We start from the raw sequence: 21817 nt of genomic DNA on the forward strand, positions 1-21817 counted from the left end.
GCCAAGTTTGAGAAAGCAGCAGCACTGCTGGTTCATATATTTGCAAGGAAGAAGGTTTGCAGGCAGCTTGAGAAAAACTGTTCCTGTTTGCAATCATTTCTACCATTTGCACTCTCCCCCCCCCCTCTCTCCTACTTTCAGAAGAAGAATAAAACCAAAGTTCAGTCATTCTGGGGCATTTAAGGCAGAGGGGAGGCACTGGCAGCGCAGTATAAGCTGCTTATCAAATAGGCAAGAAAAGGGTAGTACCACTGGCCAGATCCTTTTCTCCCCCAATCACTGCAGACCAACTTTGACACCCAGCTGTCATTCATCTGCTGTAATAATGATGCTTGATGATTGACAAGTGGATTATCCACAGGGGTAAGGAGAGATAACAAAAACAGTGGGAGGTGAATCAGTTAGTGGGAGGTGAATTGAAGCCTGCCTTTTGTAGGGATCTACTGCACAAATGCGTTTCCCATGGGGAACTCACTCATGCAACTGAACCAAGCAGAATTGAACTGCCCACTGATCAGCTTACATCAGCCACTCATTGGGTGACATCACCCAATTCATAGGTGTATGTGATTTTGGAAAAAACGGCCATGAGAACCAAATTGGAAACTCTAGCAGGCCAAGACTGAAGGAAAAGCCACATCATCAGGATAAGGCAATGTGGAAGGGGGAGTCGAGGGCTTCCTCTCAAGTTGGGTGATTTCCGGCTTTGAAGATGGCGGAGTAGCACACTCCCTGTGTGAGAACATTTTATTGAACTATATACCTGCAGCATGGAAATTATCAACAGGATAACAGAAATAGATTTTCCATGCCCTAATGGTGGCCAAGAGATTGATATTGAGGAATTGGAAAAATAAGGAAATGATACCATTTAATCAATGGACTGACAATATGACATCACTGGCAATTTATGAACGGACTGCTTACAGGCAGACACAGACTCTATGGATATGATATGATTAACATTTGGAATGAGTTTATACAAAATGCAGTAGGCTATTAACATTTACATAAGCACTAGGACAATAACACTATACCAATTTATACAAGAATGTATGGGAATATTGTATATTTTTTTGCGGGGTTTTTTCCTTCATATTTTCGCTTTTATATGTATCTTTGCTGTTGTTTTTCTCCCTCTCACTTTTCCTGCTTTTTTTCTGTATCACTTTATTTCTTTTAACTGAAATCACCTTAATAAAATATAAATATCAGGGGGGAAAGTTGGGTGGCTGGCACACCATCCAAATCAGAGTCATCCACAGGCTGACATTGGGAACCATATGTTGGCTTCAAGAGATTATAAACAACGTAAATAGCATATAATTAATACATTTTGATCCAGCCTTTACTTCATCATTGTCAGGGAACTGGGGGCTGAGAAGGGGGAAATGCTGGGAAAATACAGAGATAAGCCTCTGATCATTAGTAGTGGTACCTCATCAGGGGAGGACGACGACGAAGGGTTGTCAGGAAGCAATGAAGCAGAGGGGGGAGCAATTTCTGGGGCTTAGCTCTTCACGTAACAGAGGAAGGAAAAGGGGAGGCTCTGGAAGTGGTTATGCTGGGGAAAACGAAAGCAGCAACCAGTTGCTGCATCTGATTCCAATGAGCCGGATGTGCTCTGAGAGCTCTGAGTGTAAATAGAAGAATGAACCAAATAAAACCTATAAAACTGGCTGGAGGGCCGGACTCTTATCTCTTCTAGCACCCACCAATCATTCCTGACAATCATGGGTCTCAGGGTGGTATCCATTAAGTTCCCAAGTATCTCCCATTGAGAACCAGACCTGCTTAACCACTTAGTAGGGTGACTGTGTCATGTACCCGTAGACAATGTCTTGGGAACATCAGACAAAATCCCAAAGAGAGGACTTATGATTGCTCTTACCTGATCAGGGTCTCATGATCCTGTGTCATGAAGGACCAGCGGTATTTTACAAGAAGGGGGCTGCAGTTGGTCATATTGATCTCACGGACAACTTCTGTGTCATTCAAGATGCAGCCAAAATTCAAATCCATCGTCTCAAAGTGTAGGTTAGGGAAACGCACTTCTCCCCGTAGGTTGATGTGGTCTACATGGGGATGCTCCAGGTAACGGAAAGTCAAGACTTCTTCTGCCACTCGGTTGTATAAGTCATCTCTGTAGAGAGGGTCAAACCTGATACAGAGGTCATGCATCTCCCCAACGTCCATAGTTAAGGCCTAAATCAGGAAAGAAATAAGTTTATTTTAAATAAATAAATAAATGATTGGTATCTGCCTACCACTGTAGTTCTTTGAAAATGACTTCTGCATTTTCAGTCACTGGAGACTGTTTGCAGTGCTGTCTAGGACTGGACAGGTCACAACCAGCAGCCTGAACTGTACCCTGCAAAGGGCCTCTTACTTAGAGGCCTGAGGTGAAAAGAGACTCCTCATACCTGACAAGGTACTGGCAGCATTTCATGATCAGTATCACAGAGGGAAAAAGGTTCTTGCAAAGAGAGGAGGACATTGATTGGCAAAGACGAAACATTTTTCAAAGTCAGAGGTTCGTACTGGGGATTCAGGCTATCATTGGGGTCCTGGCAGGGGAAAACAAAAACATTTGAGATGTATTAAAGAACAGAAAAAAATATATCCTGCTGTACATCACAGCACCAAGTGATCAACCAGAGGATCACTTTCCATCCCATCCTATCAAGCCCTTCCATATTCCATGATGAGAAATGACCCCCTCACAGGAATAGCATTACGCTTTTAATAGCCAGCTACTTGGTACTTGGTACTAGAGGACACCAATTGTTCCCATTCATTGGGGGGGGGGTAGAAACTGATGTGATTCCATTCCCATTTATTCATTTATTTATTAATTCATTCATTCATTCATTCATTCCATGAAATTTACACGCTGCTTGATTGCAAAAAACCAAAACCCTCCAGGCGATTTACAAATAGATATATCAATAAAATTATCAATAAGAAAAGTTAAAATAACAATAGATTACAAACATTAAAACTCACATCAGTTTTCTAAACATCTGGGTAGGATTGTCTAAACAAAAATGTTTTTAGCAGGTGCTGGAAAGAGTACAATGAAGATGCCTGCCTGATATCGATAGGCAAGAATTTTCAAAGTTTAAGTAATAATAATTATTTTTATTATTTTATTATTTATACCCTGCCCAGCTAACTGGGTTGTCCCAGCCACTCTGGGCAGCTTCCAACATATATATATATTATATTTTTTTTAATTACACATTAAAAAGCTTCCCTATACAGGGCTGCCTTCAGATGTCTTCTGAAGGTTATATAGTTACTCATGTCTTTGACATCTGATGGGAAGGCATTCCACAGGCTAGGTGCCACTACTGAGAAGGTACCATCACACTAAAAGATTGAGTTCTTACAAATGCAGAATGGGCACCTGTGCCAGTTCCATTGATCAAAGCAGTCAAGAGAACCATGTGTTAATTTTCAAAAGTTATGTCTTCCACATTTCTAAAGCACCGTCAAAAACTCCTATTTTTTTCATATAATAATGTCTCTTGGAGGATCTGAATCACACAAGACAGGTATTAGCAATTTAAATCACTGGACTATCAAGTCCATAATATTGTCATATTCTGCCCCTTCCACAAAACTCCTCAGATGAAAATTGACCCTTTAAGTTTGTTTTGAAAATCTTACAGCTTTGATTTTATATTCATATTCACCTGAAGAATTTTTAAAGGGTTTTTTAATGTGGTAAGCTTAAATCTATTGCTGCTGATGCAGTTTCCACAATTCCTTCTAATTCCTTTGACATTGCATTTGCCTTATTTCTGAGATGAACCATCAGTTCCTTCCACGTTTCTGTAATAATTTCTTTAATTTAATGAGGATACCTTGAGCTGCAAATTCCTCTCAGCACTGCATTTGTATCTTTTTCTACCATGGCTTTGGCAATCTTAATTGGGCCAAGCGCCATGCTGTCTCTCTGTTGGCTCATTGCCCTGGCTTCTCTGCAAGGTTCTTGTGGCTTGAGAAAGTTTGTTAAACTGTCTTGTTTCGATTTCAGCATATTTATTGACATTCCCCCTTCTGAGGGGGGGGGGGTAAAAAGCTTTCCAATTTTCTGAATTGATCAGCTGCTTTGAAGAGAAATTATATACCCAAGGGCAGGAGCTCCAGGTTACTCAGACATCTTGATTGTTGGCTGATCGTGGCCTTTCTGTTCCTTCTTAGGAATAATTTCTATTATGAAGCCACATTTCAGCCCTGAGTTGGAGGAAGCTAAACGAGTTGCAAAATGACCTATTGGCAAGCATGTTTTCGCAGGAGTGAAGGAAGGGCCTCTTTGAGCCTAGGAGTTGGGCTGATCTCTTTGGCAATCATGGTTTTGATGTGTTACAAGGTTGCCCATCTCTGCCTGCACAAACCTTCTGTCAAAACTGAGGTGGCTGTCACTTTAGCTCCTGATGATGCCCAGAACATCTGAGCCTCTTTTGAACTGAAATGTGATTGAGTGTGTGTTTGCAGTTTCTGATCACAGCTCCACCCCCCTTTCCACAACCCACTCCATCCTCCATTCATTCCACTAGCCCTTTGTAATATGCCAGTAAGCAGCCTGATGGCCAAAGCACTAACCTTCTCCACTTGGAATGTGATCTCTTTGGGGAAAATGTGTAGAATGGGTGCAATGAATTCACATATGACATCAACCTTCATGATAAGCTCCTTCCCAGATTGCTTCCCTATGATGGCATGACAGAGCAGCCTTTCCTTTACAACCTGTACATGGAAACAAGAGCACAGTTTTTTTGCCAGAATAAAAGTGATTGGGCCACTATGCCTGTGGTGCTTTCAGTGGACCCCTGGCCATGGGGCTCCCTGAAAACTATGCCTTGGCTACCATTTGGTTCCAAGCAAAAGAAGCATGAATTGGCAAATATATAATTCTCTTTTGTAGAAGTTTGATTCCTGACAATTCCATATATCCTGAATTCTGCACCAGTTGGTGCCTAAGGATTGACCTTTAAAAGCAAATCATGGAAAGGTGATGATCATACCATCCTTCCACAAAAGGGTTGTATTGGTATCCAGTTGCAACATAACATTTCCCACAGAATTATTATTTTTTTAAAAAAACAACACCTTCTATATAGTAATAAATTAAATGGCTGTGAGAATCAAGGACATAATCAGCCATTTGTGTAAATGGTAGGGATGTATAAGCACGTCTCAATCTGTTCCAACATTCATCCACAATTTCATCTGATATTTTCTGTTCCACTGTGATTGGTTTATTGTGCACAAGTCTCACTACTGTTTCAATGTAACATTTTACATATATTGCACAATAGATATGCATATCTCAGCCATCAACAAATATTTAGAATTCAGCTGTGTTCCCTTTGAAAATTAATTAATTTCCAGAGGTGTAACTGTCAAACCTTTGCTTCAGAAAACCCAATGAGTCTTGTGGCACCATAAAGGCAAAGCTAATGGCCAATCATTCTTCTTCTTCTTTGGCGATCACTCATAGCCAAGTAAGATTGTCTTCCATAAACACTGTTTTAACAATGAGTTCGTAAGTGACTGTGGAGGCCAATTCTGGATCCACTGCAAACCTAGCCATGTCTACTCAAAAGTAAGTCTCATTGAATTCAGTGTGGCTTACTTCCATGTAAATGGATTAGGATTGCAGCCTTTCAGTGTTGATTTTAAAATTCAGTACTGTATAGCCTTAATCCTGTCTCATTTTTCTCCTGCAGGCATTAGGGAAGGCATCAATACCCTGTTGATATTTTGCTCTTTGTGCCCTGGATTATATTAATTCCTGAGGGCATATCAGACATTTCACTCTAATGCCACTTATATTAGTCCTTTTTGTAATGTAACATTTTATTTCATTAATATGTATTTTATACAGAAAATGGTCTCTTGCTGTGATTTTACACACACACACACGTAGGATGTAGGTTGAACATGGGTCAAGGTGGCCCTCAGCCTGAAAAAGGTTCGTCTCTCCTGGATTAAGCACTCTTGACAAAATAATTGAATATTGAGCTTTGATCGGGCCTTGTAGAACTCTCCTTACATCAGTTATAAAAACCCATATATGTTTTTTTGAGATTGACTATATGGTAGCTACAGTAACCCTTGGCAACAAGTAGTTGAAATGCAGCTGACGCTACTATGGCAACTTGTGACATGGAAGCAATCATTGAAAGAAGTTGGTTCATTTCCAGAAATAAGTAACTGAGAGCCCAAAATGCCCCCAACAAAGAGGTGAAAGTCTCTCTACCTTGGGAACGTCAGAACAGCCTTCCAGCATCATGTCCATGCTTTTTCCTGGGGTCAGCTCCATCCTCAGTGGTTGAAGCTTAAAGAGCGGAAGTTCAGAGGACTTCTTCTTTGTGTTAGCACTGATGGGAGGGAGGGTGTTGCGCTGGCGGAATGGGGGGAAGCCTTCTGTCATCCAGTAGAGCTGATGCGTGCGGCGCCCGCGGTTAGTGATCTTGAAGCGATAGCAGCAGGAATCCAAGCTAGGAAAGGAGGGGCAGAGAGGGGCTAAACCTCAGGACAGCAAATAAGAATGGTCTTTACTATATATTGTGGAATATTTATTTAAGGGATTTAGATGCAACCCTTCAATATCAATATTTCCAGGGCAGCTGACAAGTTGAAGCAAACACCACACAAAACAAGATTAAAAACTAGAGGTGTGCACTGCTCCCAAGATTTTATGCTCCCAAGCATCCCAGTTTGTTTGAGAGTTGCTCTATGTTTTTCCAAGGACCAAACTAGTAAGATCTGTTGAAAAGAAAGTTTCTCTATAATGGGGAATCTAAAAACGGCTCAAAATTATTTTTCTTTTCATTGAAGTGAAATTAAATTTGTTGGCATAGGGGTCCCTCCAGAGTAGATTACACCTATTACTGGGGTATACTGATACATCCAGAAAGTTTTTGTTTTTAAAAGAAAAACTATTGTTTTCTGCCAGAACTGGAAACCATTTGCAGCTAAGGGGAAGAAGCATGCCAAATGTCAGAATAATAGGTGACATGTTTTCCTGTCAGAGAAGACTTTACCATTTTTTGAGTGGCTATGATAGCAATCATAGTGGGGCAAAGGGTAAGGGTCCCAGAAAAGACAGGGGTATGTGAAATGTCCCCTCCCAAGGAAGGACTGTTACCCCAAGGATCACTGGTGAGGATAGGTTTGTGATTTCCAGCAGGATTTTTGGGGGATACAACCACATCTCTCCAGGAGAGAATTTTCTCTCCATTGACTACCATGGGGGAAGGGGTGATTGTGGAAACAACAGTATAGATGCATGTGAAAAATAACACCTTAAAATATTTACTTCAACATCCCTCTCACAGATCAGTGTTTAATCCCAGGCATCAGAAAATAAGAGGCTGGGATTAGAAGATAGACCCGTCTGTCAAAATGAAAAAATCCCCCATCCCTCGACCACTGCTTCCCACTTCAACGAAGGGCATTTCCCTAATTAGCTTGATTTTGCTTTTTATAAAATGAAGCCATCACTCTAAGGGCACCCATGTCCATAAAGCAATTTGTGATAATTGTTGTTGTTGTTTGTTGTTGTTGTTTAGTCGTTTAGTCGTGTCCGACTCTTCATGACCCCATGGACCAGAGAACGCCAGGCACCTCTGTCCTCAATTTGTGATAATAGGAGGTCCCTAACCCAGCTCAATCCTGCTCATGTGAAAACCTCACCCAAATCACTCCTATTTGCCTCACAAAATAATTCAGAAAGCAACCCTCATAGAAACAAGAGGGAGAGAGCAGATAAAGCAGCATAATAATAAGACAGAGATGTCCTCAAGGATGAAAAGGATGTTCCAGACACACCTCCTTGAGAAGAGCTTCCTACAGTGGTTTACCACCAGTGATAAAGCCTTTCCTTTGTCACCACCCATCTTACTTGACAGGGTAAAGGTACCTGCAGAATTACATCTAAAGTTTATCTCAGGGTATAGTGAGGTTCATGTTGCTGGAGGCAGTGCTCCACATAGCAAGCCATGAAGGACTTCAAAGGTAAGCATCAGTATTTTGAATTGTGCATGGAAATGGGTCCAAGAGTTGTTAAGTACTGGTGAATATTTTCCCACCACCTGGTCCAAGTTGAAAGCCTAGCAGTAATACTTGGAACTACTTGCAGTTTCCAAATAGTTTCCAAAAGCATCCCAACACACAGTGCACTGCAGTGACATAATATAGGGCTGAGTACAAAGCCCAAGGGAGCAGGTCATGCCAACTCCTAAGATTGTAAGTGCTTCTAGATCAACCTGGTCATCATGCCATGTTTACCTCAATGGCAGCTACAAAATGTGAGATTAGTCATTATTTCACATCTACAGATGTGAAGAGTTGTGCATACATTTTAGAGATGTTACCACCCATGCACTTTCCACAGTCAGTCATTTACAATGCATGCAGTGTAAGTGGGCACAGGACTGCCCAAGAATGAGTTATTTTTGCTTTCACAAAATGGAATTTGCTCTATGGTACTGAAGTATACATTGCCTTTACCTGTAGGTTGCCAAGGCATCATGACAAGAGCTCAAGGTTTCCATTTGCTTGTACTGCCCTATGAGAATTAAATGACTCATATCCTTTCATCCAAAAACAGAATACTATTTCCCACAAGCCACAAAGCCAGCCTACCTGAAGTGGGGTCCCAGGTCAATGGCTGGAGCAAAGGGTTTGTCTGTGACAATGGTGGTACCAATGCCAGTGGCCTGGATTGGGATGATGTAAGAATTGCTGTTGTCTATGCTCAGGTTAACTTTGTCCTGGAACAGCACGGTGTCATCCAGGTTAGCTATTAGCATTAGAGATATCTCATTCTCTGGAGGGACAATTCCTTTATTAGGCTCAATTCTCCACAGAGAATTACTTCGGGCCTGAAACACAATCCAAAAGCCAGTCTTAGCCTCTATGTCTCACATGGCAAGGCATAAACTTATTTTTAAAAAGAAAGAAAGAAAGAAAGAAAGAAAGAAAGAAAGAAAGAAAGAAAGAAAGAAAGAAAGAAAGAAAGAGCCATCAGATATACAGTAGTACTTAAAGCAGGAAACATTTTTCAAGAAATTGCACATATGTAAACCCAGCTCAGAAGCCACCCAAAAGCATGTGCCCATGGCTGCAAACTAGTGAGCTCAATTAGCAGAATTTGTGTTCTGTAGAACAACGCATAGACTGTGAAACCAAACAAATATTAAGCTATCTATTAAAATAATTAAATGAGGATCACAACAGCACAAGCTTGGCACACATTTTAGAGACCTGGGGTGCTTTTCAAAAACTAGGAGGCTGTTAGAAGAGCTGAAGTGTTATTGCATCAAGTAGAATTAATTCTCTTGATTCTCAGAACTTCAGACCATCAGAGCAAAGCCTCCCATTCTGCAGGACAGGCAGGAAGGTAGAAAAATGTTACAACAGGAAACAGAAAAATCACACAGCAAACAGATTATTCAGACTTTTTAAATCAGTGTTTCTATTTATTGGTCACTTTCCTGCAAAACATAAATCACAATCAATAAAATAAAAGTCAACTATAAAAATCATCCTACATCTCATAAACAGCAGCAAAATTCTAGATGCAAAATCTTTGTATCTGCCCATCAACAGCATGGAAGAAAGGCTTTCCAATAAAGGGAAACCTTCAACTGACACCAAGAGGAAGCCCACCAGAGCCCAGGAATTATTGTAGGTGGACACCACAATGAAGGTGGCCTTGTTTCCTCACCCAGGCATGCAAAATGGGCCTTTTCTCTCCTTGTGAGCAGATCTCAAGGGATGGGGAAGAAATATGCAGGAAAGTGTTTCAGCAAGAACAGCAGAGCCAAGCCATTTACAGTGCTTGAAAGGCAAATGCTAGAACTTTTAGTTCAGAAACCATGTAGCTGAACTACATGGGCCTGAAACACAATCCACAGTAGTGGACACGTTCTCTACATCTTGCTCTCACCAGCTGGGCAGGAACATTCTGCACTAGCTGCAGTTTCCATCTGCAGACGCAGCGCCACAGAGAGCCCCACATGCTCATTGCTGCAAAAGCCCCACATGCCATTCAGGAAGACTGAAGCATGGAGTGACTCCCCCAACCTTGAGGCAGCTCAGGTGGGGAACTGCTTACAGAGACCCTGGAGGCAGCAGTGAGGCCCTGGCACTCAGTCAGGCCCTGAGCCACATGCAGAAGCTATAATAATAATAATAATAATAATAATAATAATAATAATAATAATAATAATTTATTATTTATACCCTGCCCATCCGGCTAGGTTTCCTCAGCCACTCTGGGCGGCTTCCAACAAAATATTAAAATAACATTATTCTATTAAACATTAAAAGCTTATTTTTGTTTAATGTTTAATAGTCTAATGTTTAATAGTTTATTGTATTAAAATACAATAGACTATTAAACATTAAAAGCTACAAATCTCTACAGTGCTCAACAGATTCCCTCCTATTCACAAAATCTGTGGTGGACCCCTTTCATTATGAGCAGAAAGTTGCCATGGGCAGAACAAAACAATGGTGTGTGGATCTCAAACCTCCTCCTTGGAAGGCCTGGAAGCATACTCTTTCCAAATTCTGTGCCATGTTTAATTATTTTTATTATTATTATTCATTAAATTTGCATGCCACCCTTCGTCCAAAGATCACAGGGCAGTTCACAACATAAAAATACAAAACAGGAACACAAAATACATAATAAAAAACAAAAACCAATAATCCCCCCTCCCACAAACACATTTAAAAGGACATTGAATGTGAATCAGCCGAAGAGAAACATTTTCACCTGGTGCCTTAAAGTATGTAATGAAGGTGCCAGGTGAGCCTCCAAGTGAAGAGCATTCCACAAACAGAGAGCTACTATAGAAAAGTCCCATTCTCGTGTTACCACTTTGCTCCAGTTGCTTTCCACCAGGGAAGGGCAGCCTGCCTCTGCCCACTGATGCACTAAACCATTCTTACTCTTGGGTTGATGGGTTCACTGGGTTTTGAAGCAGCATCCCAACCTGCTCTCTGTAGTTCGGTCAAACAAGTCTGTGACCATATTCTTCAGATAACTGCAGAACCATCTCAACTCTGCCAGATACAGTTTACATTTCCCGGCCAGTTCATATACACGGTTCTAGACCTTTACAGTTCACACTGGCAGTATCAGATAATAAAACACCTGGCTATCAAGTCCACCATCTTTGTGAAAATATAAAACCATTCCAAAAGTGGGCTGGTCTTCTGTGACCGCTTCACTGGCTGCACAACTGCTCTTCTGGTTAAATGTTGACAGTAATTAATAGAGAGGGAATGATCACTTCTGAAATTGCTCAGCAGTGCACTTGGCAGAGGAGGCACAGAGGCTGCCACACAGCTGTTAAGAGCACAGCTGGAGATGCCTCTCTCACTCCAAACAACACCCTCCCCTGACACCAATTCTTATGCTTGTGAAATTCCACAGGATTCAAATGACTCCCTGCCCAGAAGGCTAACAGTCTCAGTGACAGATCTTAGGAAGAAGGGCAGAGGAATAGGGAGGAGGTTGGTTTTTATTTCAGTCTTCTCAACAACATCCTTGGCTAAAGAAACATTTTTTGGAAGAGTGATAAAATTGTACTTCACATACATGACCTCTGTAATCCTTACAACCACCTGGTTAAGGCAACTGTAATTATTATCCCCAAATTACAGATAGGAGACTGACGACATTTTCTTGTTTAAGGGCACCTTGTAAGCTGAGGCTAAGATTTGCACCAAGAACTTCCAGCTCATAGCTTATCTTTTTAATACAGCATGCATTTATCAGGTGCAAAATTCTCTGTGCAAAACACTCTGTAGTTGGTTCCTTCCTTCTTCACCACTTACTTTAACTCATTTTTTTTCCTGAAGAAAATTGAGAAGGGACCTATCCAGACTTCCCAGCTTTACATCCAACATCCTTATCCCCTGGGCCACTTGCAGATTCTCAGCAGAGAGGCTTGTAGAGAATGCCTTGCCTCTGCTTACCAAGAGATGTAAATCACACCAGCACAGCTCAGTGACCATCACTACTATAAGGAAGAAAGGGGAAATGGCAAGAAGGTACGGTTGGGAGACAATAGGAGCATCAAGTTATGTCAGTGAAGGTCTCATGCATTTGGAGGCCACCCAGAAACACATGAGTGCAACCACATCCAATGACCTTTCAGCTCAAGATAGTTTAATGAGACACCTTCACATAAAACCAGACCACAGGCTATTATAGATACAATTCCTTTCCGTTCACAGTTTTCATTAGAAACTATGCCACACTCTGCTTACCATCTGTGCCTCAAATGGTGCAGGAATAACAGATTGATTGGAAAGATAAAGCACCCGAGAAACATCCTTTAAAACCTGGATGGAGCCGAAGTCTAGCTTAGCAGGATGCACATAAACGACAGGGCCTTCTCCAAAGGACACAAGCTGGATCATCTGTCACAGAGAATAACAGGAAACAGGAAACAAAGATGAAAAGTCAGCATCAGACTCAGGCTGTTGAAAGGGAGATGGGACTGTACTAAGGCCTTGGGTAGCCAATGCGATGCCCTTCAGAAGTGGTTGGGCTCAATCCCCCATCACCCCTGGCCATGGGTCATGCTAGCTGGGGATGATGGACTCCCAACAACATCTGGAAGGCATCTCATTGTCTGCCTCTATTCAAAGAGATCTTCAGGCTGACAAGATTTGGCTCAGTTGGAGGTCCCCATCTAAGCTGAGTACAGACCTGGGCCCTGCATTTTCAACCCTGAGGCCTCAGTTCAAAATAAATACTGCTGCTGGACTCCACTTGGGAGTCTGACTGCTCTTGCTCTTCAGGAGGAAGATTTTGCATGCACTATCTAGATGTGATACAGAAGGATACTGCAGCTCAATAATCTCTATTTAAAAGGCACTCATAAAAATGAAACAAATTAGTAAGCTGAAAAGACTCCATAATGGGAGCAAGAACTGTATACCCTACTTGGTCATAAATTTGTCTCTGCTTATTATGTGTTTCCATTATATCATAATGCTGAACTCTGTCCTGCTCCAGCACCAACAAACATTTCTTTTGTGCTTAACTCACATTTCAGGTCTGGAGGAATAATACTTTCCCATTCATGTTTCCATTTAGAATAGGAGAAAGCAGGGGTGGGGGCATACAGTCACTTCTTTTTACTTAAAGAGCCAGACTTTCAGTCTCTTCCTCATTCCTGATGGGAATGGACATTTGCTGCCAAGGGCTATAGGCACATGACTGCCCCTGAAAGGCCTTCCTTTCTGAATCTGGTAAGGTATGGATGTCCTAGACCTAGAGATTTGGCATCTCTCTCAAATATATTGTTTAGATTTCTGGCTAGGAAGAGCATAAAGAAATGGCTTGGCTGGCCTTGATGAACTGTGGCTTTTAACAGTGCAAAATCACCTGGGGCAACTGTTGCTTTTCAATTTCATGTTCAAAAATAGTGTAAGAATTGTGGATTGTGGCCAGAAATCCTCATTTCTGCAATATACAAATATCCCAGAGACATACTAGTTCTGAGCATGCACACATTACAAAGTGGTGGACTTGTTACCATATACAACCCATTTCCCTGAGCATTTTTAGAGTGCAAAGGGGTGGGAGTGGGCAGGGGAGAAGACCTCCTTCATTTAGTTCACTCACCAGTGGAAATACTTCATTCCCAAAGACAGCAATGAAGGCTACTGCCTCCTGCTGCCCTTTCTCCTGGACTTCCAAGGCCAAGGGGATCTCAACAGTGGAATGAGGCTGAATGATACCACAAGGCAGAGGACTGGAATGCAAGACGGTGAGGGACTTCTCATATTCCTGGATGGAAATAAAAGCATCACACCAAAACTTCAGAGAGAGCTGTTTCATACTTTTCACTTGCTAAGCTGTCAACGTCTTCTCAGTGAAGAAACCTATTTATTTCATCTGTTTGGACATCTTTTTTGTTTTTTAAAGATCTTGATGACAAATCACTCAGTTTCAGACCACTGGTGTCACGTCAGGGCTCTTCATGATTTTGGGTAGCTTAAGAGCTCCAACAAAGAAGATTCAAATACTCTAAAATCAAATAAAATCATCTGGGAACTGTGATAACTGGACTTAAACATTTCCTCTCTGCTCCCAGCTTTATCTGTAGGCTTCCTCAGGGCCTTTAAAACACAATAGAAACAACTGAACTAACCTGGGGAAGAACACCATAGCACCCTGGAAGATCACTTTCATTAACAAGTTTCACCATCTGCTGGTATGGGAACTTCAAGAAACAACGTCCAAAATTCAGGATGGGATTAGCCACATGCAGTGGAGGTGTGCTGCATCTAGTCAGTTACATGAGCAAATAAACAGAGAGGAAAGCTTGTTTAGATCTGACCCATAATGAGGAGGCAGAGAATAATAATAACAATTCACCTATCATTATAAAGAAGAGGCTCATCATCAGCCATGTGGTCACTAGAATTCAGAAAGGCCAAGTTCCTAGTACACCATCTCAAAGTAGATCCGAAGTGAAGGCGATAGACACAGACCCTCACTTGGCAATAAGAGGCATGGAGAGGGATCTTGCCCTGCACAATTTGTTAACAGCCTGGCTTTCCTGGCCTTTTGAGTGTTAAGAGTCCTGCTGCACAGAATGTCAGATATGGCCTGGAAAATGTGGGATAACCAACCTCATATTACCAACATACTTATGTCTAATTAATGAATGAAGGGTTTAATAACATAGAGTAAGCTGTCCTGCCATGCTTAGCTATATCCACTCCCCTCACCTTGGGAGGGACTAGGTAATTAAGACCTTGTTTGCCTTCCAGTCTATCTGAGAAGCTCAGCATGTAAAGAGATCTGAGCTGGTTGCTCCAAGTTCAGACCACATGGCTCCAACAGGCCGTTGTTCTGTTCCTATACTAATAATTTAGGAACTTTCACCACTGTAACTAAGTCAGGTTTTACTGCCTGTGCAACTTTTTCTGAATGCTGTATAGAAAAGCATATGAACCTGGCCTTTGGAACATTTGTATGTTAACCATTTTTAACTCACCAAAAGTATGGTCTTTTTCTATGCTGGGGGAAGAGGGGACAATTTTGGAACTCATAAGGGCATATTTTAAAGGTCTAACGGTCTATATGTCCACACTTTACTTTGCTGCAATCTGAATATGCATTTGGATGGTAGCTTATCCTAATATATGAACAACTTTGTTTTAAACACTTGGAAGGGGACAGGAGACTCAAATGCGGAGTCCTGGTGACATCATGTGGTACTGCTGACTTGTCCAAGCTAATGGCCTCGGAGGAGCTGCTCTAGCAGGGATCTTTTTGCCTCTCACTTTTCTGCTGAAAGAAAGCCAGGTTGTTTTCCTCAAGATCCTGTTGGAATTTTTAGCACTGTCCATTTCTGTACATCCAGGGCTGACTTACCAGAGGCAGTGTGAAAGTACTTTTTGAAACCAGGACTTAAAATGCACAGAGGGAAGAGAAAGCAAAGAAACAAAGCAAGACAGAGGTGACAGGTCTTGCAATTTTCAGGTCGCTCTTACTGAAACAGTCACAAACTCCTTCTTATGTTGCATCTTGCTGTACCCAGATACTCAAACAATGGCAATTATGCTGTTGCAATACCCATCTCATTCAGAATTGACACAAAGGATGGGGTCAGCACAACACACATGATTCCAGCAAAGACAGCAAACAAAGTAGCAATACCTCGCTGTGATTGGGAGAGCCAGTACATCTTCTCCACTCCCCTTCACATCCACTACTAGTGCTGTTTCATACGTCTTCACAGTGTTGGAACATAAGGTCACCTGCCATGGGAAAAGGAAGAAAGTTCCTTTTCCTCAGTTTACAGGAACAAGGTTCATAACCTTGTGATTGACCAGCCCAAATCCCAACCCCCCAAAGGCAGGCATGTAAAAAAAATATAAGAAGAGTAGCCCTGGGATGTTGGGGCACAGAGAGATATAAAATAAAACAGAAAAAAGGGGTAAGGATTGCGACAAAATGTTTCTGATGGCGACATGCCCTAACAATCTTCAAAGCACTGTGGCCCAGTTCTCACCCAGCACAACCCATGTAAGATGTCTCACTAGCATTGTTTCTTTGATGCCTTCAGCAGCCAAAGGTGAACGAACATCAAAGTGGGAGAAACAATGAAGCCAGCAGTGAATAGAAGAAACTGAGCATTACCTATTGATCATAATGGTGAGCATATAAAATGTATTTGGGTGAATTTTTGTTAGGGGAAGAGGGCTCTGAAAGGCTGATAATAAACAGAATTAAGTGGTCATGCCCAATTTTCTGTCCTGGCCACATCCATTTTACCATGTGGTCTTCAGAGGCTTGGAAATCTCCCCCTCAAATTTTCAGGGGCTGATTTTGCTCAACATATTTTGGGGCCTGTGGGCTCATTTGTAAAACAAAGAAACAGGCAGGGGTACCATCTTCATCACCCACAAACAAGCACACAAGACAACCTATTTTATTGATTACAATGAAATGCTTCTTTCAAGTTTAATTTCAGTGGGGGGAGTGTATCCTGTGGGCACCAGGGAAAGTCTCAGCAGCTGCATGTGTGTCTATGGGTTCCACACTGGTAACCCCTGATTTGGGGAGACAGGTGCACAGCAGAAATAAGGTGTATCTTTAAAAGTTTGGTGACCTTAATATCATTTTTGATACCTACCAGTTTGGTTTTTTAAACAACCCTAACCTCCATGTGAGGGCACATACTTCCCTTGAATGAATGGGGATTAGTCACCCTGTGAGATGTGTGCTCTTAGCTGATGCACTACTTAGAAAGAAAAATGTATAGCTTCCTAGCCAACTATCTGCATGGAGTGTGAATGGGTGAGAGAACTGTGTCCTCTGATGACTCCATTATATGATGGCTATCCTCTGTGAACTGTCATCTCTGACTGATTGACTCAGGTTGATCCCATCTTCTCCCAACTATATTGTTCTATTAAAAGGGGGCTGTGAGTTCTCAGTGCTGTATAGGTAATAGATATGGAAATGTGAAAATCAGTAAGAGACACACAACTTCTACCTTTGAGACCTAGAGTGCACTCAATCAACAGACTTATTATTATTCTCCTTCTCCTATCCAGCCCCCTCTGTCCTCACACAGGCAACATGAACTCACAGAGGCAACATAAACTACTTTTCTGCCCTCTTCCTGACCATCATTGGGGACACAGGAAGCAAGATGTTTACACTGTCATTCTTTGTTCTTATCTTTGTTCATGTTTCTCTCTAAATGTCTGTAAACTCTGATTTCCTCAATAAAACTATTTAACTTCATAATTATAATTCTGTGCCAGGGATAAATTCATACTCAACCCTACTCACATTGCTACTGGTTCCCATGCTGTTAAGGGTCTTGCACCTCCCTCAATTAAAGGGAGTTCTTTTGAAAGGAGTGTTGGACAGACACATCTTAAATATTGGCGACCTGGTTACTTCAATTGTAAGAAGAGCAAGACAGTGGCAGCTTTATGAGGAAAGATTTTTGTGTACTTAAAATGGTTAGAGGTCACAAGTAACCCCAGCTTTTGCCCCCCGAGCCATGAGGGGTGATGCAACCTTAATACAGTGATGGGAGAGAAAAAGGAGTTTAACATAAATGGGGGCAAAGATGGCAGGAGAGACATTCTGTAAGGAGCATCATTATGTGGCCTCAAACAGCACAGAGCAGAGTTTGTACATGCATTATTTTTGCAGGAGGAAAAGACAGAAAAGGCCAAGTCCTGAAGATGCTACAAATGAAGTAGGAGTTGGCAGCCCTTTGGATATAGGAGGGGAATTCTCTCTCTTTTCATTTGAAGTCACTGGCCAGTTTCTCCAAGCTTTTCCACTGAGAACAGTATGAACATTACTGTAACTTAAATTGACTTTCAAGTGAGTGATTCTGCAACTCAATAATTGCCTCATAGCTTAGTGAGCCTTTATAATACAATCTATCCTCAGCACAAGTCCTATAATCAATTTGCTGTACTTCAGGAGCCACCTGCTCCTCACTGAGGACAAACAGCGGCATAAGTGGCACTGTACCTGGATGTCCATGAGTCCTTGTGAGCGGATGGTGCCTCGGTTGGGAGTGATGGTAAATTCTTTGGGCTTTGCCCCTCCACTGCGTGCCTTCCTCCACGTTGGCCTTGAGATGTCAGAGGCTTGATGCTCACTCATGACACTTGGCTCCCCAGTGCCATCTCCTGGGACACGAAGGTCAAAGGTCATGGGCACCAAAGAGGTGTTGATGAGGCAGCAGGACAGGGTGTGAGGGAAACCTGCAAGAGAATGTTTTCACCCAACAGGAATTGTGAAGGAGCTTCATGAAGGCACTGAAAGTGACCCAAAAGGACACTCATTTGGACTCCTCCACACAGTCAACTTTTTCTTTTAGGAAAAGGAGTTTGTGCCAACGGCCCACACAGCAAGCGCACAGGTCCATGTCATATAGCAACAGTCCCTCCTCAATGTGTAGAAACAACTCTTCACCTAGAGGTATAGGTGTTCTGAAGGAATAACCATACATGGTTTGCAAGGAGAGGGGGGTTCCTAAATAACACTCCAAGCCCTATGCTAGAAGGGAAGGCAACCCTCCAACCACTTCTCAAGGCTAATTTCCAATCTACACAGGTGTCAATCTAAAAGTAACTCCCAAGCCCATATATGGTAGTGAGTCAAGATCTGCTCAGGAGAAGTTCAATGAAATCCTTAGCAAGGAGTTCTAGAACCTAGAAGCAGCCAGTGATAAGATCCTCTCTTGAGTTCCTGCCAAACGTGCTTCAGAGGTTGGTGGGACAGAGCAAAAGGCTCCTGAGGGTCTTAAAAGCTGGGCAAGCTCAAGTGGGAGAAAAGGAGACCATCTGGTCCCAAGTCGTGTGTGTGGAACACTTTGAATTGTTCGTGGAAATTGATTATTTGCAAACAAAGTTGGTATAGCCTAGGAGCCACATGCCTTGAATTACTCTTCCTGGTCAATATTTTATGTATTTGAAATATTTCTAGACCACTCTTAAACCAAGACAACTTCAGGATAAGCATAAATGGGCACAAAAGGTAGATCAACACAAACAGGTACAATGGGCATAAGTAAAAAATATTCATACTAACAGTTAACATAAGAGATTAACAAAATGTCATGGTGAAACATAGAAATAGAACTATAAAAACTATGATGCAAACTATGTCACACATCACAAAAAAGATTGTCCTGTTGGTGCCACTTGAAGTATGTTGTCCACAGGCATACCTCATTTTACTGCATTTCATTTTATTGTGCTTTGCAGATGATGCTCCTTATGAGGATGTGGGTACAGCTGCAGGCAGCCCAGCCACTTCCAGAGGAAGGAAGCCCACCCCCCACCTGCCACTACCCCTCTCCTGGGCATGGCAGTGGAGCTGGCAAAGGCTATATCCAGGTTTCCTCCCTCCAGCCTCTGCAGCTAGGTAGGCCTGGATTAGTATACAGTATGGTGTAAACATAATTTTTATATGCACTGGGAAACAAAATAAATTGTGTGACTCGTTTTATTGCGATATTCACTTTAGTGTGGTGTTCTGGAAAAGAACCTGCAGTATCTCCAAGATATGTCTGTATTTGCAAATGAGAACACCCTGCTCGACTTTGGAATGCCCTCCCCACTCAGGACTTTTTCTTTTAAAATACATACATACTTCCACTACAGAAGGCACTCAGAGCAGGGCCTTGATCAAAGATCTTAAGACGTGGGAAGAGGAACTCCGCCATGTATTTGGGTCTCAAGCTTTCTAAGGTTTTAAAAGGGCCAGCACTCGGAATTGGGCTCGGAAGCAAAGAAGCAGCCAATGAAGTTCTTTCAAAATTGATTCAATGAACCTACCTGGTTGTACCAGTCAAAATTCTGGGATTTGAGTTCTGCACTAACGGAAGCTTCCAAGTCATCTTTAAGGGAAGCCTCATATATAAAGCCATTACAAATGATCCAGACATGAGGTTATCAATGTATTGATCGCCATGACCAAGGTATCCCTGTCTGACTACAACATTCTGAACCAGCTGGAATTTCCAAACACCCTTCAAGGCAGCTCTCTAGGTAGGCCAGCCAGCAGCCAAGGCATCAAAATGACTCAATTGGATTTTTATTTTTAATTTATTCATCAAAAACAAAGAGGGGAGGGCTAAAATGAAATGGTGTTGAGTGCTGGAAAATGTGCAGAAAAAGTAATGAGTTCTCTTGAATAACAGGAATATGGGGCAGGCTTGGGCAAGTTATGGTGGATATCAAGCACCAATTACGCCTTCAGCCACACCACTATTGATTTCACATTTAAACGTCAGATTGTCTTTAATGAGGCTGGGACAGAGGAGCCAGGATCAACACTGGAATGGAAATTATCTGAAATAACGAGTTAAGAATATATTGGGGAAGATGAGTTTGCAGCAGGAAGAAGGAAACAAATACAGGCCTACAAGGAGAACAGGGGGGTTGAATAGCTACATCAGCAATAGGAACATAACAAGAGGATCAGACCAACAGTCCACCTAGTCCAGCCACAGTGGTCAGGCAGATGCCTCTGGAAGTCCATAAGATGGAAAGACAGCTGTCCTTTCCTAATTAATTTGATGGTTTTTAGAGCTGGAACCCCTGAGGTTCAGAGGCAGTCCATTTAGCTATCATATTAATCGGTTTTGAAAGACATTAATTGGTCTTTTTATTATTCAAAGCCAGTGACCATCATTTGTTCTCGCAATAATGAATTCCATAAGGAAATTATGCATTGCATGAAGTGGTACTTTATTTGGTCTTTCCTGAAACTAATCTCAGTCAACCCTAATCCTTCCTAAAGATTATCTGATTGATTGATTTGTATTTCCCTAGCTCTTGGTTCTTCACCCCTCCCCCCCATCTCATTGACTTTTGTTAGGCTCTCTTAGAACAGCTTCCACCTCTTTCTTCAAAACCCACCTTAAAACTCACTTCACAATCGCCATTTCCTGGAGATGAGTTAATGCCTCACCTTGAGCACACTCTCAGCTGCCCTTACCTAGCCCTCCCCATCCTATTATTTCTACTCCTGCCATATGCATGCTCTAAGGCTGGTACTCCCTACAGAAGGTGGCCATGCTGGCTAGGGCTGATGGGAGTACTGGTCCAAAACAGCTGGAAGGCCACAAAGGTTGGTGAAGGCTACTCTAAGTCATCTGGGTATGAAGGGACAAACCCATCACGATTTCTATGCACTGCTCTTTGTGAGCACCTGGGTGGTGGCCCTTAGTAGGAAACAGAACACTAGAGTATTAGATGGATGTTGGTCTGATTGAGCAACACATTTATTATGGCCTTAAAGCCAGTCTAGCCTACAAGTAGGATTCATAACTGGCCTTGTTTTTAAAGAAATCTAACTAATAATTATAATTTATTATTATACAACTACTACTACTACTACTACTACTACTACTACAAAAATCCACAAATAGTGCAAACTTACCAAAGGAGACATCCCCAAAATTGAGGGATGGGACATTGAAATGAAATGTCGGTCCAATGACGCAGCCCCTGAAAGGGAAAACAGAGACTCCTTTGTAACAGGACTCAGAGAAAAGTCACCTTTAGTTGAAATAGTTAGCAGAACTTTTAGGGCCAAAGGCTCCCACCCTGCCTTTGCAACACACACAAGTGTGGTTGTCAGGGGACCAAGGGAGAGAGTTATGCTTCAATTGTTGTGGAATACAGAATCTAACGCCAGATGCATTTGGATATAGATGCACATGTGCACATATGTGCGCACACACTCATCTGTGTCCCAGACTACAGCTCAAGA

At 42.0% G+C, this 21817-nt stretch overlaps 1 protein-coding gene across 2 annotated transcripts in view; it reads right to left on the reverse strand.

Moving 5' to 3' along the window:
- Positions 1-21817, reverse strand: part of HYDIN (HYDIN axonemal central pair apparatus protein) — a 130185-nt gene that overhangs the window by 76704 nt on the left and 31664 nt on the right. For both annotated transcript variants that reach the window (XM_081921078.1, XM_081921079.1), the window contains 11 exons: positions 21485-21552; positions 18062-18297; positions 15716-15816; positions 14199-14334; positions 13670-13834; positions 12304-12456; positions 8662-8900; positions 6272-6512; positions 4612-4755; positions 2424-2567; positions 1892-2205 (listed from right to left, as the gene is read on the reverse strand). In XM_081921078.1, the coding sequence (XP_081777204.1) occupies positions 1892-2205; positions 2424-2567; positions 4612-4755; positions 6272-6512; positions 8662-8900; positions 12304-12456; positions 13670-13834; positions 14199-14334; positions 15716-15816; positions 18062-18297; positions 21485-21552 (1941 nt within the window). The remainder of the gene's footprint in view (positions 1-1891; positions 2206-2423; positions 2568-4611; positions 4756-6271; positions 6513-8661; positions 8901-12303; positions 12457-13669; positions 13835-14198; positions 14335-15715; positions 15817-18061; positions 18298-21484; positions 21553-21817) is intronic.

This window comes from Podarcis melisellensis (assembly GCF_964234715.1).
Source record: "Podarcis melisellensis genome assembly, chromosome: 8".
NCBI lineage: Eukaryota > Metazoa > Chordata > Lepidosauria > Squamata > Lacertidae > Podarcis > Podarcis melisellensis.